The sequence below is a fragment of the Pelmatolapia mariae genome, linkage group LG22, assembly GCF_036321145.2.
Source record: "Pelmatolapia mariae isolate MD_Pm_ZW linkage group LG22, Pm_UMD_F_2, whole genome shotgun sequence".
Lineage (NCBI taxonomy): Eukaryota > Metazoa > Chordata > Actinopteri > Cichliformes > Cichlidae > Pelmatolapia > Pelmatolapia mariae.
In genome coordinates, this window is record NC_086245.2 from 23,853,287 (window position 1) to 23,868,932 (window position 15,646).

Genomic DNA, 15,646 nt, shown 5'->3' on the forward strand with positions numbered 1-15,646 from the left:
AAGCCCTCGAAGAGGACTGGTGGCAGCTCCCGAGCCTGGCAGATCCCCATGTACTAAATAGAAGTGAAAGAATTGAAAACGGGCGAGAGAGTGGGGCACGAAAACAAGAACGAACAGCTTGTAGAACTGGGGGATCATATATAGATAAGAACCGGAGAGAGTGTGCTTGGAGGTGTGGTCCCGCTCCTGAAATTCAGATACTTTATCTCCAAATATCCCATATATCATGGGATATATCAGGGAGCAAATGAAATTTTTTTCCTGAAAGTTGATTTATTAGAAACGAGGAAAATGGGCAGGCACAGCAATTTGAGCGAGTTTGACCAAATTGTGATAGCCGGACGACTGGGTCAGAGCATCTCCAAAACTGCAGCTGTTCTGGGGTGTTTCTGATCTGCGGTGCAGTATCTATCAAAAGTAACAGTGGTAAACTAATGCCTAGTGTTGGCCTGCATGATCCGATTCAACGAATGAGCTACTGTAGCTCGAACTACTGAAAAAGTTCATGCTGGTTCTGATAGAAAGGTGCCAAAATAGACACAGAGCATCGCAGTTTGTTTGGGGCTGCATAGCTGCAGACCAATCTGGGTGCTCATGCTGACCTCTGTGCACTGAAAAAGCCCCAACAATGAGTATGTGAGCATCAGAATTGGACCACGGAGTAATAGAAGAACTTGGCCTAGTCTGACAAATTCTGTGTTCTTTTGCATCATGTGGCTAACTGGGTGCATGTGTGTTGTTTACCTGGAAAACACCAGGGTGTACTAGTTGGCGGAGGCAGTGTGATGCTTTGGGCAATGTTCTGCTGGGAAACCTTGGGTCGAGCCATCAATGTGGATGTTTCTTTGACAAACAGGTCCGATCCATGGAGGCAACATCTCACAACTTACAGGACTTAAAGGTTCTGTCAATACCATCTAGGTGCCAGATACCACAGCACACCTTCACGGGTCTAGTGGAGTCCATGTCTCAACATGTGATGGCTGTTATAGCAGCAAAATGGGGACCAGCATAATATTAGGCAGGTGGTCATAATGTTATCCCTGACTGGTGTACATTTAATTCTTGCTTCCGGCGCCGCTCCGAGCTGGCAGCCAGTATCAGCAGCTCCGACCTGACCGAGTCCCTTTTTCTCTTTAATATATGTTCCTCTGTTGTTTTTGTGTTTTTTCTTTTTGTTTTTCTATTGTGGAGTGCTGTCCCCCACAATGGAGCTCAGAATTCTATGGACAATGGTATTCTTTATCACATTTTTTACGGCGTCTTTGTCCGGAGAGCGCGTGGAGGTCCGACCTCCCATTGTTTACAGCAGGGATCAGCTGTTAGCCCTCGGAGCCTCCGCTGCCATGCCTACCGCCGAGCAAGCTAACATCCCCCGCGAAGTGAGGAGGAAGAGACGCGGTACTCGGGCCGGGATCGGGCGTCGCAGTAAAGTTAGGAGGTACCGGCCAGCGATTCCATCTATTATTATGGGGAATGTGAGATCTCTCCCCAATAAAGTAGACGAACTGGCAGCCCTTACCCGACATCAGAGGAGCTACAGGGAGTGCAGCCTGATGTGCTTCACAGAGTCGTGGCTAACTGCGCTAACTCCGGACTCACATGTAAACATGGATGGTTTTCATCTGATCCGGGCCGACAGAACAACGGAGAGTGGTAAGAAGAGAGGAGGGGGTCTGGCTGTGTTTGTGAACGACAGATGGTGTAACTCTGGGCATTTATCTATCAAAGAGACGCTATGCTGTAAGGACATTGAGCTGCTAGCGGTTAGCATGAGACCGTACTATCTACCGCGAGAGTTTACACACGTGATTATGATAGCTGTGTATGTCCCGCCCTCTGCTAGCGCTGCAGCAGCCTGTGAGATCCTGCACACTGTAACCAGCAGACTCCAAACACAGCACCCTCAGGCCCTTTTCCTGATCTCTGGGGACTTTAATCACATCTCCCTGTCCTCCACTCTCCCCACCTTCACCCAGTATGTTACCTGCCACACCAGAGACAATAAAACATTGGACTTATTGTATGCCAACACCAAGGAGGCATACAGCTCATCACCTCTCCCTCCCCTGGGGGGCTCAGATCACAATCTGGTTCATCTCCAGCCTGTGTATAAACCTCTAGTACACAGAGAACCAGTAGTGAAACGCACAGTAAGGAAATGGTCGGCAGAGACTGAAGAGGCCCTGAGGGACTGTTTCCGTTCTACTGTGTGGGACAACCTCTGCAGCCCCCTGGAAGATGACCTCAACAGCATCACAGACTGCATTACGGATTACATGAACTTCTGTGTGGACAACACCGTACCCATCAAAAAGGTACGGTGTTTTTCTAACAACAAGCCATGGATAAATCCTGAAATTAAGGCTCTCCTCAAGGAGAAGAAGAGAGTCTTTAGATCTGGAGACAAACAGGAGCTGAGAGTTGTTCAGAAGAAGCTGAAATGGAAGATAAGGCAAGGAAAGGAAAACTACAGGAGGAAGATGGAAGAGCAGCTGCAACAGGACAACATCAGAGGGGTTTGGAACAGCCTGAAGACAATCTCAGGACAAAAACCAACCCCCCAGGCTGCAGGAGACTTGGGGTGGGTGAATGACCTAAATAAATATTTTAATAGGTTTGATCAACCACCCACCCCTCCCACAGCATCGTCCCCCCTGCTGCAATCTCCTTCATCTTCAGGGACTGCCTGTCCTTCATCTCAGGACTTCACACCTCTCAGCTTCACACCTCCCAGCTCCAAGTCATTACACCCACCCCCGGCTTCTGTGGACTCCAACATACACACCCCTCCCCCAAAACCCCCTCTCTCCATCTCAGCACTTCAAGTGAGGAACGAGCTTCGCAAGATCAAGTTGCGTAAGGCTGCAGGTCCAGATGGCGTCAGCTCCAGACTCCTGAGGTGCTGCGCAGATGAACTGTGTGGCATCCTAGGTTATCTGTTCAACCTGAGCCTGTCACTGGGGAAAGTACCACAGCTGTGGAAGACCTCCTGTGTGGTACCGGTACCAAAGACCTCCCATCCCAAGGACATCAGCAGCTACAGGCCGGTAGCCCTGACATCGCATCTGATGAAGACCCTCGAGAGGTTGGTTCTAAACCATCTGCGCCCCCTGGTGAGGCCTTCATTGGATCCGCTGCAGTTTGCTTACCAGCCTGGCATCGGGGTGGAGGACGCCATCATCTACCTCCTGCACCGAGCTCTGACTCACCTGGAGAAGCCTGGAAGCACTGTGAGGATCATGTTCTTTGATTTCTCCAGTGCTTTCAACACCATCCAGCCACGACTTCTGAGGGACAAGCTGGAGCTATCGGGAGTGGACCACCACATGTCCCAGTGGATACTGGACTACCTCACAGAACGTCCACAGTATGTGAGGTCACAGGGCTGTGTCTCTGACACGCTGGTCTGCAGTACGGGGGCCCCACAGGGAACTGTGCTGGCACCGTTCCTCTTCACCCTCTACACTGCAGACTTCTCCATCAACTCCCCACGCTGCCACCTACAGAAGTTCTCTGACGACTCTGCCATAGTCGGCCTCATCACAGGTGAGGACGACTCGGAGTACAGACAGTGGACTCTGGACTTTGTGGACTGGTGTCAGCAGAACCACCTGCTGATCAACGCCGGAAAAACCAAGGAGTTGGTGGTGGACTTCCGGAGACGCAGACCCACCACACTGACACCGGTGAACATCCAGGGAGTGGACATTGAGATAGTGGACTCTTATAGGTACCTGGGTGTTCACCTGAATAATAAACTGGACTGGAGCCACAACACTGATGCTCTTTACAGGAAGGGTCAGAGCAGACTCTACCTGCTGAGGCGGCTGAGGTCATTTGGAGTACAGGGAGCACTTTTAAAGACCTTCTATGACTCTGTGGTGGCATCTGTCATTTTTTACAGTGTGGTATGTTGGAGCAGCGGTTTATCGGCAGCTGAGAGGAAGAGGTTGGATAAACTCATCAGGAAGGCCAGCTCTGTTCTGGGATGCACCCTGGACCCAGTGCAGGTGGTAGGAGACAGAAGGACTCTGGCCAAAATAACATCTCTGATGGACAGAGTCTCCCACCCCATGCATGTAAATGTTGCTGAACTGCAGAGCTGCTTCAGTGACAGACTGCTGCATCCTAGATGCATGAAGGAGCGTTTCCGCCGGTCCTTCCTCCCTGCAGCTGTCAGACTGTACAATCAGAACTGCTCCCAACAAACACAGATGTCAACATCAGCGCTGTAACAACTTCTACTGTTATAACTTGCACATTACTTTTCTCAGCTTATATATACAACTTATTGGAAGTTACATGTCTACTTTTTAATGCACAGGTACAATAAACAATCTGCACTTTTCTAATTATTCTAAATATTCTTAACTATTTAAACATCTTTCAGTATCCTGCTCCGTTTGCACACTATGTGTACGCTAATTTAAACAACTGTACAGTACTCTGCTCTGGTAACTATTGTCCATGATGTAAATATGTAAAAATTGTGCTTCTGTTCTGTGTCCTGCTCTGTTTGTATATGTGTGTTTTTGCTGCTGATACAACCAAATTTCCCCTTGTGGGACAATTAAAGGATTATTCTATTCTATTCTATTCTATTCTATTCTATTCTATTCTATTTAAGTAACAACGATCACCATAGTTAAATGTTTCTTAAAAACATTAAAATATGGGGCGATCGTGGCTCAAGAGTTGGCAGTTCGTCTTGTAATCGGAAGGTTGACGGTTCGAGCCCCGGCTCCGACAGTCTCGGTCGTTGTGTCCTTGGGCAAGACACTTCACCCATTGTCTACTGGTGGTGGTCAGATGGCCCGGTGGCGCCAGTGTCCGGCAGCCTTGCCTCTGTCAGTGCGCCCCAGGGCAGCTGTGGCTACAATGTAGCTTGCCATCACCAGTGGGTGGATGGATAGATGACTGAATGTAGTGTAAAGCGCTTTGGGGTCCATAGGGACTAAGTAAAGCGCTATACAAATACAGGCCATTTACCCAAAAAATAAAAATATGAACACATCATTCTTCACACTCCTGCTGAGGCTTTCAGTCTGTTTTCAAGCTTTTCCTACCCCTTATCCTTTTTTTGTGCTGAAGAAAACTTGCTGTTTCGTGGATTGAAAAGGCAGTGATCTATCACAGTAAGACAAAGCCATCTCTTTCTTCTTGCCTTATGACCTAAGAAACTACCGCTCAATGCTGCCATAGCAGTATAACTCCCCGAACCACTCTACCCCTTCAATCTCTGCCTCCACATTCATCAAAGTTCAGCTCGGCGTCTCTTCCTTTTGTCTCAGCGTCTAGTCTTAGTGGTTTTATTTTTTCCTTTTTTTTTCCAGAACGCTTTTTCAGTATGATCACAAATGAAACCCATGAAGTCATGTTGCTGCTTTGCAAATATGGAATTTCTCTCTCTCTAGTTTTCTGTATAGTGGGTTATCATTTTTTGAATGACATTAGATGTGAACACATATTTCGAACACAACAATAATAACATCCCGGTGTCCACATCGGAGCTGCTGTGTGAGATTCAACCTTGCAAATTTCTTCTTCTGTGACTTTCAGTATACACCAGACTCTCCCCCCTTTTTTTTTTTAACTCCGTTCTCCTTCCTGGCCCTTCCCGCTATACCCTTCCCATCTGTGCTCAGTGTGTCCTCACTGCGAGAAAATAATCCCACCATTACAAGCAGAAACAGTCCCTCATCTGCTCCTAAATTCACTCCGGATGTTAAGCTATCATCTGCAGTGAAAGGAGCATCGGGAGGACAAACGTGTTCAGGGAAATACAGTTTGGCGAACGTTGTTTATATCCAGACATGAAATTACCTGTCAGTTTGGTTCGGAAAGGGAGCAGAGCAACACTATTCTAATCACCTTGGCTGATGTCAAAGAACACCTGTCTCCCTGGTTTTCTTCCTGAATTTCTAAGAGACTGTCAAAATGTCACCTGGGTCCAAAAAATGGCTCTGGGTGGGTTAGCATGATACTATATATATATATATGTCTGTGTGCCAGAATATATGCATACAGTGTCTGCGGTGGCTGGCAATAAGTGACAGGTGACTTGTAGATGAACTCTGAAAATAAAATAGAGGGGTCTATCTTCCGCAAAACTTTCATGAAATTATCTCCATCAAACACATTTTTGAAAGTCTTCAGAGTACAGACGGGGGGTTAAAACCTTGCTTCCTGGGCTCAGGGTTGCTGCTGATATAGTGTCTTTTTTTAGAAAAAAAAAAAAAAACAGAGTGAAAGGGGGAATTTGCAATCATGATGCAATATGAATATAAAAAGAAAAAATAGAGCACAGTCATTTTGGATGAGATAATGCACTGAATTGCTGGGAAAGCAACCAAATGGATGCCCCAGAATAGCAGCGCTAAAACAAACCACAGAGCTTTTTTTCCAAACTGGTATATTCACATTGTTATTAGGAAGAGGAACTAGGTCATACATCAGCTAAAAAAACTGAAGCCAGCTTGGATTAGCCGTGCAAACTATAACGAAAACACAGATAAATGCTGTAATATATGAGGATGCAACACATAATGCTACTTTAACGGGAAATCTTTGCCTGATTTTAATACAATATATTGTAACAAATAGCAATGGAAGAAAAGGGACTTACACACTGATGAAAGACATGATACTATAGACTGATGTAAAAGTATGTGATACTACGCAACATGTCATGCTCTTACACACTGCACTTGAATATGGAAACATATATATATTTATATTATACGGCATTATAGGTCCACTTCACATTTCTGAGACAGTTTTAGTTTGTTCACTCCAGATCACTCAATCATGTCTGTCATTGCAAACTTTTACTAAATACATTTGTTTAAATAGCTGGGTTTTTTTTAACTTCTTGTTGCTCAAATAACTTGTTTACGACCCTGAAATTCTCCCAATATCTCAAAGACCACTGATGCTGAGATACAGCTCTGATGGCCCCTAACAATATTAGGACTGAGTTGGAACTATTTTAATATGCTCATATCACAATATTTTCCTAAAGTTTACCAAGTAATCTTGGTTGCTAAACTAACGTGGCTTCAGGGGTGGCTTTGGCTCACGAGGTACAGTAGGTCACCCACTGATCGAAAGGTTGATGATTTGATCCCCGGTTTCTCCAGTCTACATGTCAAATTATCTTTTCCAAAACATTAAACTTGAAGTCACTTTGACTGTGTTGAATGGAGTGTATATCCTAGATAGAAAGAACTCAGAGGTAGAAAAAATGTGCTTGTATGAACACATGTGTGAATGAGGCATGTTGTATGAAGCACTTTGAGTGCTCAAGTAAAAAAGTGCTATTTAAGAAACAGTCCATTTGCCATTTAACCAGTGAGTGAAAGTGAAAATAAAAAGGACGGGCAAACCTCACTACTAAAAATAACAACCCCCCCTCAAAAACTTTACCTACAAATGAAACAAACAGTCTTCCAGAGGGCAAACAAGTGACTGGCACCGCTTTAATTTATTTCTCTATGTCCATCATTGCTATGTCTGGTACTTCTGCATCTGTGCAACAGCAACTGTTTCTGACAGAAAGCAGTTTTTTAAGCCTTAGTTATTTTATTTTTGCATTGAAGTACGTAATTATTCATGTATGCAACAGTTGAATTTAGCATGTTAAGATGTCAAAAACCTGGGTTAAAAAAAACAAAACAAACTTAATAAAATGCAGTGCAAATCTAAACAGAGCACCCAGTCGGCTAAAGTCTTTGCTGTCTCAAAATGTCACACTTCAAAAATCTCCAGCCAAATTCAAAATGATCATACTCACCAACACAGAGTGGAAGGGGGCTGTCCCAAGCCCTCCTTTCGCCCCTCAGGCAGGTGAGCACCTCAGGACCTTTCAGGGTATAGCCCGGGTCACAGCTGTAAGACACAATGCTCCCTGCAAAATGACCCTTGTCCTCCCGCTTGTAGCCAAACTGGGGAACACCTGGATCCTCGCATTTCACGAGCTCGAAACCTTTAGCAGAGAGCGAGAGGTAAAAAAGAGGCAAATTCGGATGGAGAAGGAAGAAAGAATCCTTGTGCTTTTAATGCGCCAAAGGCAACAAAGAGAAAACTGGACAAAGCAAGCACAAACTACACTCCAAAGACTCTGAATTTAAAAAAAGTACATTGTATTTGTGTGTACAACAGAGTGAGTTACTTACTGGTGAAGTGTAGTTCAAAGCCTTTACTGGTGTTATCCGCATTGCTGATGAACTCGAGCCACATAGAGCTGGAGGTGGAGTTCAGGGTTGTGTCTAGCAGCTCGTTGCCTGTAAACACCCCCAGCAGGCGAGCCTTATTACTGCTTCCATCAAAGACCTGGACGGAAAAGAGAGAGAGAGAGACAGTGGGAGGAAGTATTGGAATTAGGAGAACCAGGTGCGAACACGCAGATATGCTAACAAGGCGTCATACAGACACGGGGAGAATACAACTCCCACCACCCTCTCACTTTGAGTATGTCATCCTCCTCCAGTCTGAAATCCCGTGCCCGTAGCTGAATGCCTTTGCCAGGCTGCGTCTGGATGGAGTAGATGCACTCGTGGTTGTTGCCGTAGTAACCGGGGTAGTTGGGTGAGAGCAGCACCCCTTGCATGCCAGTCACGGATGAACCACATTCAGCTAGAGAAAAAGTAAGAGAGCAGAGACAGACAGAGAGAGAGAGAAAGAGGTGGTGGTGGTGGTGTTGGAGAGAGCAGAGGACATGTCAATCGCTATATGCTTGAAACTCCAAGTGTATTTATTCATGCTGTCATGCGCAGGGAGATGGGAGAGGTGATGGGGAGAGGAATATGGTCACTGACTAAACCTGAATGTTGAGTGGCACATCATCATAATCACACTGCAATCTGAATATGATTAACACTAATTTCAGCTCTATCTGAAAATTACTTTTTCTGAATCGCATCAGGGGGGGAAACTTGAGGGAAGACAAAGTTTTCTATTTAAAAAAATGGCAGCCAGAATTTAAATGGCCACAAAGGCACCCTCCTTTTTTAACTTTGAGAATGCACCCAAGTAAGATAAGGTAAGGTGATGGGGCTGTCTTGGAGGCATGTGGAGAAGAATCAAGTTTCTAAAATGAGGTTGAGAGTGATAGCAGTATGAAAATATCAAAATGTGTCTCTGGTGCCATCCTTCAAAGACCTGAATTCATCTGGAGGGCAAACCGAAAACCAGCAGCCAAAGCTTCAGACAACTAAACAGAAAGCAGAGCGAGTAGGTTTTTGTCAGGAAATTGACTGACCTACTTTACACACGCCTAAACTCTGGGAGCAAACATTTAGAAACAAATCAGGTATTAACCGAAATGCACTGTGACGTCACCATCATGGTATTCACTCGAGTCTAATTGCTCGTTTTCAGCAGCGTGTTAAATTATCTGCGGTTCCAATTACGTTCCGAGTTTAGACACAAAAAATAAATTGAATGTTCAAATAAAGTAATTCGTGCAGTTTCCAGTGTTTCCACATTAAGTTCCATTTTAATGGTGCTTTTAGTTTATTAAAAGCTGCCACGCTGAGGACAAACACAAGTAGGTCAACGATTGCCATGGTCACTGATGTACCTATCATTATCGTTACGAGCATTAAGATGAATTCATTTTCATATCAGAGCCTAAATGCCCATTAAGGTTTGCTGCATTACAGAATCAACACACTGACCTAAATCTTCGCAGTCTGACCCAACATGTTTCACATGCATTAGCAACAAGCACCATCAATAATTAACATATTTAAGCTGTTTAATGCTGTCCTCATTAGAACTGTGGCACTATGTAATTTGGACAAAGTCAAAAAAAAAGCTCTGTTTCTGGGAAGCTATCCAACGAAGAGACAAAACTTGTGTGTATGGAGGGATGATAATGAGGAGATTTGAAAGGGGAATGCCTCGCTGTCTAACGTGACTGACACTTCTGTACATTTCTTAATTGTGGAGGTGTGTGGAAGGCTAATGTGCTGGCATGGCATTGGGAGATTAGAGAGGTGGGGAGGCGGGGAAGTGACAAAAGCCAAAATAAAGCATGTGACCACCTACCAACACACCTTGGCAGAGGGGAGCTCCACACCCGCCTCCTGCCCCCTAAGCAGACCACCCTCGCTGGACCCTCCAGTCGGTAACCTGGGAAACAAGAGAAGATGAGGGCATCGCCCACTCCGTACTGCAATCCCTTTCTGGTGCTGTAAGGTGGAATTCCAGGATCTTCGCACGGCTCCAAATCATACTCTGGAAAATAGAGAGAAAAAAGTATGACTCTTCAGCACTGGCAAATAAAGAAAGTGTAATAACAGTTTTGTCTGTGTGGGGCTTTTTATCTGCGATGTGTAAATGTGTGAAACGGGCTAATTAAGACTTCTGTCATGCTACGAAAGTTAAGAAAATATTTCAAAAAGTAAAAGAGGGCTAAACCTTCTGAAATATGACACTTTTCTTCTAAACCCAAGTTCATGTCTAAGGATCAGAAGCCCATATGTCATTTATTAAGATTATTCAAGCAGAGCCTTCAAAGGGACTTTGCAAGTAATGAAACCATTCCAAACATTAAATCTTTCGTCCATTCAGCCACTGATAAGAATTCACACTTGCTATTTTAAGCCATCAATAACAGCTCATTAGATTTTATAAGAATCTCTTTCTTCGGCGTCCTAATGTTCAAATCTAGAAATGCTGTGAGAACAAAGGAGGCAAATTATGCTCTCAGTAGGTAAAGGGTCATTAGTGCTCGTTTCTACTTTATTCATTTAAAATTAGTCCGTTTTCTTGGTGTTAACCTATTTTACTATTCATTCTTAGTACATGTAATCACAGATTTCCAGAGGACTGTTTGTATCAATAACTTTTTCAGAAACCATAATTATTAAAAATACACGAAGAAATGCATGATTAATGTTCTAAAGCAGGGATTTAACGTTCTGGGGCACATGCAGCCCACTTTGATCTTAACAGGGCCGAACCAGACCAGTGAAAGTACACGATAAATGAGTAGGATTACAGAAAAAGTGCTGATATTTCATAGCAGACTGTCCTATATTTATCTGATATGGCATATGTTTTCATTCATTTGCAGAAAACGTACTTTTTAAAATTGTGAAGTCAAACAAACAAAAAAAAAAAAACAGAAACCCCTGTTCAGAAGGCTTTAAATCCGTAAAACTAAATTTATTCTCACCAGAGAAGGTGATGTTGAATCCCTCATACGAAACGGAAAAGTCAGACAGGAAGCGGATCTGTGCTGTGTAGTTTCCAAACAGCCCTGCGCTGAGAGGCGGAGGCAAGGTGGAGCCCGTCAGCCTCCAAAGTGGCTGAGAGAAGCTGCTGTTCTCTGTCACCAATAAATGATCGTGAGGGCTCTCAAGGTGGAAGGTGTGGAAGGTGAACTGGACACCTGAATACGAGGAGATGAAAGAGCCATTGTTGAAATGTTTTGGGTTTTTTTAATCTTTACATAACTTATATATGCATAATAATAAACATCTTATATATAATAATCATGAAAGTGGAAAAAAAACATTGAAAACACAATATTTTCTATATTATAATACATACAGTACAAATTCCCTATCCTTTTCCAAACACATCTGCACCTGTGCAGATAAAGCATCTGCAAATAAGGCTCAGTCAGTTTGATATGAGTGCTCGACCAAAGGCTGGAGAATCATCCCATGGCGCTGTAGCCTTAGGCCAGCCTCTCAGCAGCCCGGTCTTACAAAGACAGCTTGTTCGGCAAAATAAAAAGGCCACTCAGTAGAGGGAAATGACATTGTAACAGAAATTGAATTTGACTGCCGCATGTGTCGACACAGAATTTCTCTGCTAACCTTTGCCGTGGGAGGTCTCGATTATCCACGTGCAGTTCAGGTTATGCGGGTAAAAGTCTGGGAAGCCGGGAGACAAGATGGTGCCGGCGTTGCCCTGGATGTAACCTCCACACAATGCTGGTGACGCGGGACGAATGGAAACAGTGGAAGATGGATGAAGGAGAGAGGTGAGCGCAGAAGCAAAATCAGAGAGGACACGAAGACAGAAATAACGTTCCCCGCAAATAAATAAATAAATGCTAAAACCGTCTGAGCAATTCCAATGTGGATGAATGCATTTTACAAGAGGTGCCCTTCAAGATGGCACACAAAAAGACCGAGTGGATGTTATCAATATCATTACAGAGAGGACGGGAGAATCAATACTGTCCTTAAATATAAAAGCATTTACAGACGAGGAAAAAGGGAAACATCAAAGGGTATGTTCACTGCCGCACATATAAAACATTTCTGATGAAATGAAGCAGAAACTTTTAAAGTCTAAAACAAGAGTCCTTGAAAGAAATGTTATCATCTCATATGGATTTTATAATAACTCAGGAATATATAGCTATTTAAATGTGATGCAATATGAAGCAAAGTGCTTAAAATGATTTCTCATGTTTCATCTCTAACAACACACAACAATGACTTTAGCTTTAATCCCATTTATGAGTGGGGAGAAATCTGGCAGGGGGACCATTCATTTCTAGGTCAATATTATGGAACGTACCATCACAGCTAGGCAGGGGGCGACTCCACTGAAAATTGGGTTCACATTCTAATGGCTCAGAGTCGCTAAGTGTGTACCCTGCGTCGCAACTAAATGTCACCAAAGCTCCAACGTAGAAGTCGTTCCCGTGTCGCTGCCCGTTGACAGGGATGCCAGGGTCCACGCAGTGATCTGATTGTAGCTGCAGGGCTGCAGAGTGAAGGGAAAACAATGAGGAAATAAAGGATAAATGACATTTGATCAGAGGCAGACACAAAAGGCTCAGAATTCACCTGCAAGTGTAATTATCATAACGGGTTACGAGGAGGTCAACAAATGTTAAAGGGCAGTTTACTTTTATCAAACGATTCTTATAAATAATTCAAACGAATATCATTTTTCCACAGAAATGAACCAATAAGAAGTTTTCAAAGTACTTTTCCGCTCCACCTCGCGTGGTGAAGTTGTGCTTATAGTGAATTATTGAAGCTTTGCAAAGATTTAGCCACAGAGAAAGTGGAAAAGGTTACCAGTATATGCTGCAAAGGTGGGAATGAGGCTAGGCAGAAATGTGTGAGTGTGAAACCATGGGAGTGTAAATACAGTCTTGAGCTTGGCAATATGTCAGGGCAGAAATATATGAAAGAAAAACCCATTTTCTTTCTGATTATACGTATTCTAATAACAGTGGCATCATGGTGAATTTACATTTACATCTACAGCCAAGACTGAATAGCTTTCACACGTGCAGTACAGAGAATAGGTTACCCAATCTACAGTCGGGGAAACAATTATTTGATCCCATGGTGAATTTGAAAGTTTCCCTACTTCCAAAGAAACAAACAGTCTCTAATTCTTATGATAGTTTCATTTTAATGGAGAGAGACAGAATATCAACACTGCATAAAGGTTATATAAATCGATTTGCATGTCATTGAGTGAAATACGTATTCGATCAAAAAACATGACTTAATACTTGGCGAAGAAACCCTTGTTGGCGAACAGTCAGTAAGACTGTAGTTCCTGTAGTTGGTCAACAGGTGGATTTTGGTCCACTCCTGTTTACAGAAACTAAATCTTTTAGGTTTCGTGGCTGTTGCTTAGAAACTCATAGTTTCAACTCCTTCCACAGATTTTCTATAGGACTGAGGTCTGAAGACTGGCTAGGCCACTCCATGGACTTAATGTGCTTCATCTTTAACAACTCTTTTTTTCCTTGGAGATGGTTTTGGGTCAGTGTCATGCTGGAAGGTCCATCCATGACCCATCTTCAGTGTTCTGGCTCAAGGAAGGAGGTTCTTGTCGATGGTTCGGCCTTGTTCTTTGGTTCCTCAATTAGCAGAAAAACAGCCCTCAAGCAAAATGTTTCCATCTTCATGCTTGACTGTGGGGATGGTGTTACTTGGGTCATACTCAGGATTTCACTTCCTCCAATCACAGCAGGTGATTGGAGCTCAGTTTTGGCACTTTCTCCCTAGCCTTCTATGAATCATTGTTCACGGGCAAACTTAAGATAGGCATGTGCATGAGGCTTCTTGAACAGGGGGACCTTGGTAGTGCTGCAAGACTTTAGTCCATTACAGTGTAGTGTGAGATCAATGGTGTTCTTGGTGATTCTGGTTCCAGGTGTAATCAGATCATTAGCAAGCTCCTCCTGTGTAGTTTTAATCTGATCCACCACCTTTCTCATGATCATCCACACCCCATGAGGCAAGTATGGCACCAGCAGTCACTTTCTCCAAGCTTCTTGCTGATGGCCTTTGGCAGGACTACAATTTCGTCCCTGATGTCCTTTGACAGCTCCTTGGTCTTGGTTGTAGGGGATCAAATTCATATTTCACTCAATGACATACAAATCAATTTATAATGTTTATGTATGTATTTATGTGTTTTCCTGGATTTTGGTTGATATTCTGTCTCTCTTCATTAAATTAGAGACTGCTCATTTATTAATAAGTGAGTGAACACGGATATTCAGACATTCAGCAGGGGATCAAATAATCATTCCCCCACTGTATATGCAACAGATGTATTTCTTTTAGCGTCTGTGGTGCATAGGTGAACAAACTGCTTCCTTTGTGACTGTGTTCAAACGTGGTAGGCCCTTACTTTCATAACGTATACGGAAGCCAATGTCAGAGTGGCTCTTGTCAGTGGTGAATAGGAGATACAGGAAGTTGGAGGTGCTGATCAGGAACTGGGGAACTTGTGTGCCCTGGTAACTACCAATTAGTGGTGAAGAGGGAAAACGTCCATCTCGCACCTCGAGGACATCATAGTTAACCTCGGTGCGAAACCTGAAAACACAAAGCAAAGCTTTTTTTGACTGCAGCTCACAAGATCCGAGACAATGCTGTATGACTTTAGTAAATGATTGTTGAAATTAATGAAATGGGAAAATAAAGAACTAAACAATCATAGTATTTGTAATATGCTAAAAATGTATATGTGAACTAGTCTGTCTTACATGAGTATCTCAATTCAAATCTCATCATCTTCATTATTAAGTCAGATCTACAATAAATGCAAAGCTCGGTTACAAATCAGACAAAGTGGAGCCTGCCCTGGAGCTCCACACCATCACACAACAGTGACATATCCACTGGGACTTCTGTCCATTTATTTGAAATTAAGCAGCACGAAAGCAGAATATCAAACGAATAGACGGGAGTTTAGAGTTAAGATCTGCATTAGCAGATTGTATCAAAAATAAGTTTTCTCATATTCCATAAATATATTTGCCTTCTGCTAAATTATCTGGGAACAGAGATCAAGAGTGAACAAATAGCTCGTTTTCACTTCATGTTTTAATCTGTGCTTGACTAGCTGGATAAAACTTGATGAAATGAACAATTTGTAAAGTAAATGAATCAATATGGACCTAACCAAAAACAGGCAATGTAGAGAATCCCATCTAAAAATGTATTTTTGACATTTAGCCAGTCAGTGTAATAACAGTGGTAACTGTAAAAAAGCGAATGATGCTGCTTTTAGAGAATCCTGAGACATTTGGCTTTGGTGGGTGTATACAGTATTTCAATAGCATGTATGTGTGTTTCTCTCTTTGTTGCCTGAGCCACTTCATCTTCAAAGCGTGAATAAATTGCTTAGTTTCAGAACC

At 43.3% G+C, this 15,646-nt stretch overlaps 1 protein-coding gene across 1 annotated transcript in view; it reads right to left on the minus strand.

Moving 5' to 3' along the window:
* The window catches only part of csmd2 (CUB and Sushi multiple domains 2), a 256,929-nt gene that overhangs the window by 88,993 nt on the left and 152,290 nt on the right, over window positions 1-15,646 (minus strand). Inside the window, exons 18-25 of the mRNA XM_065471148.1 lie at window positions 14,635-14,822; window positions 12,547-12,735; window positions 11,835-11,951; window positions 11,186-11,401; window positions 10,054-10,242; window positions 8,468-8,637; window positions 8,178-8,334; window positions 7,796-7,987 (exon numbers count right to left, since the gene is read on the minus strand). Of these exons, the coding sequence (XP_065327220.1) occupies window positions 7,796-7,987; window positions 8,178-8,334; window positions 8,468-8,637; window positions 10,054-10,242; window positions 11,186-11,401; window positions 11,835-11,951; window positions 12,547-12,735; window positions 14,635-14,822 (1,418 nt within the window). The remainder of the gene's footprint in view (window positions 1-7,795; window positions 7,988-8,177; window positions 8,335-8,467; window positions 8,638-10,053; window positions 10,243-11,185; window positions 11,402-11,834; window positions 11,952-12,546; window positions 12,736-14,634; window positions 14,823-15,646) is intronic.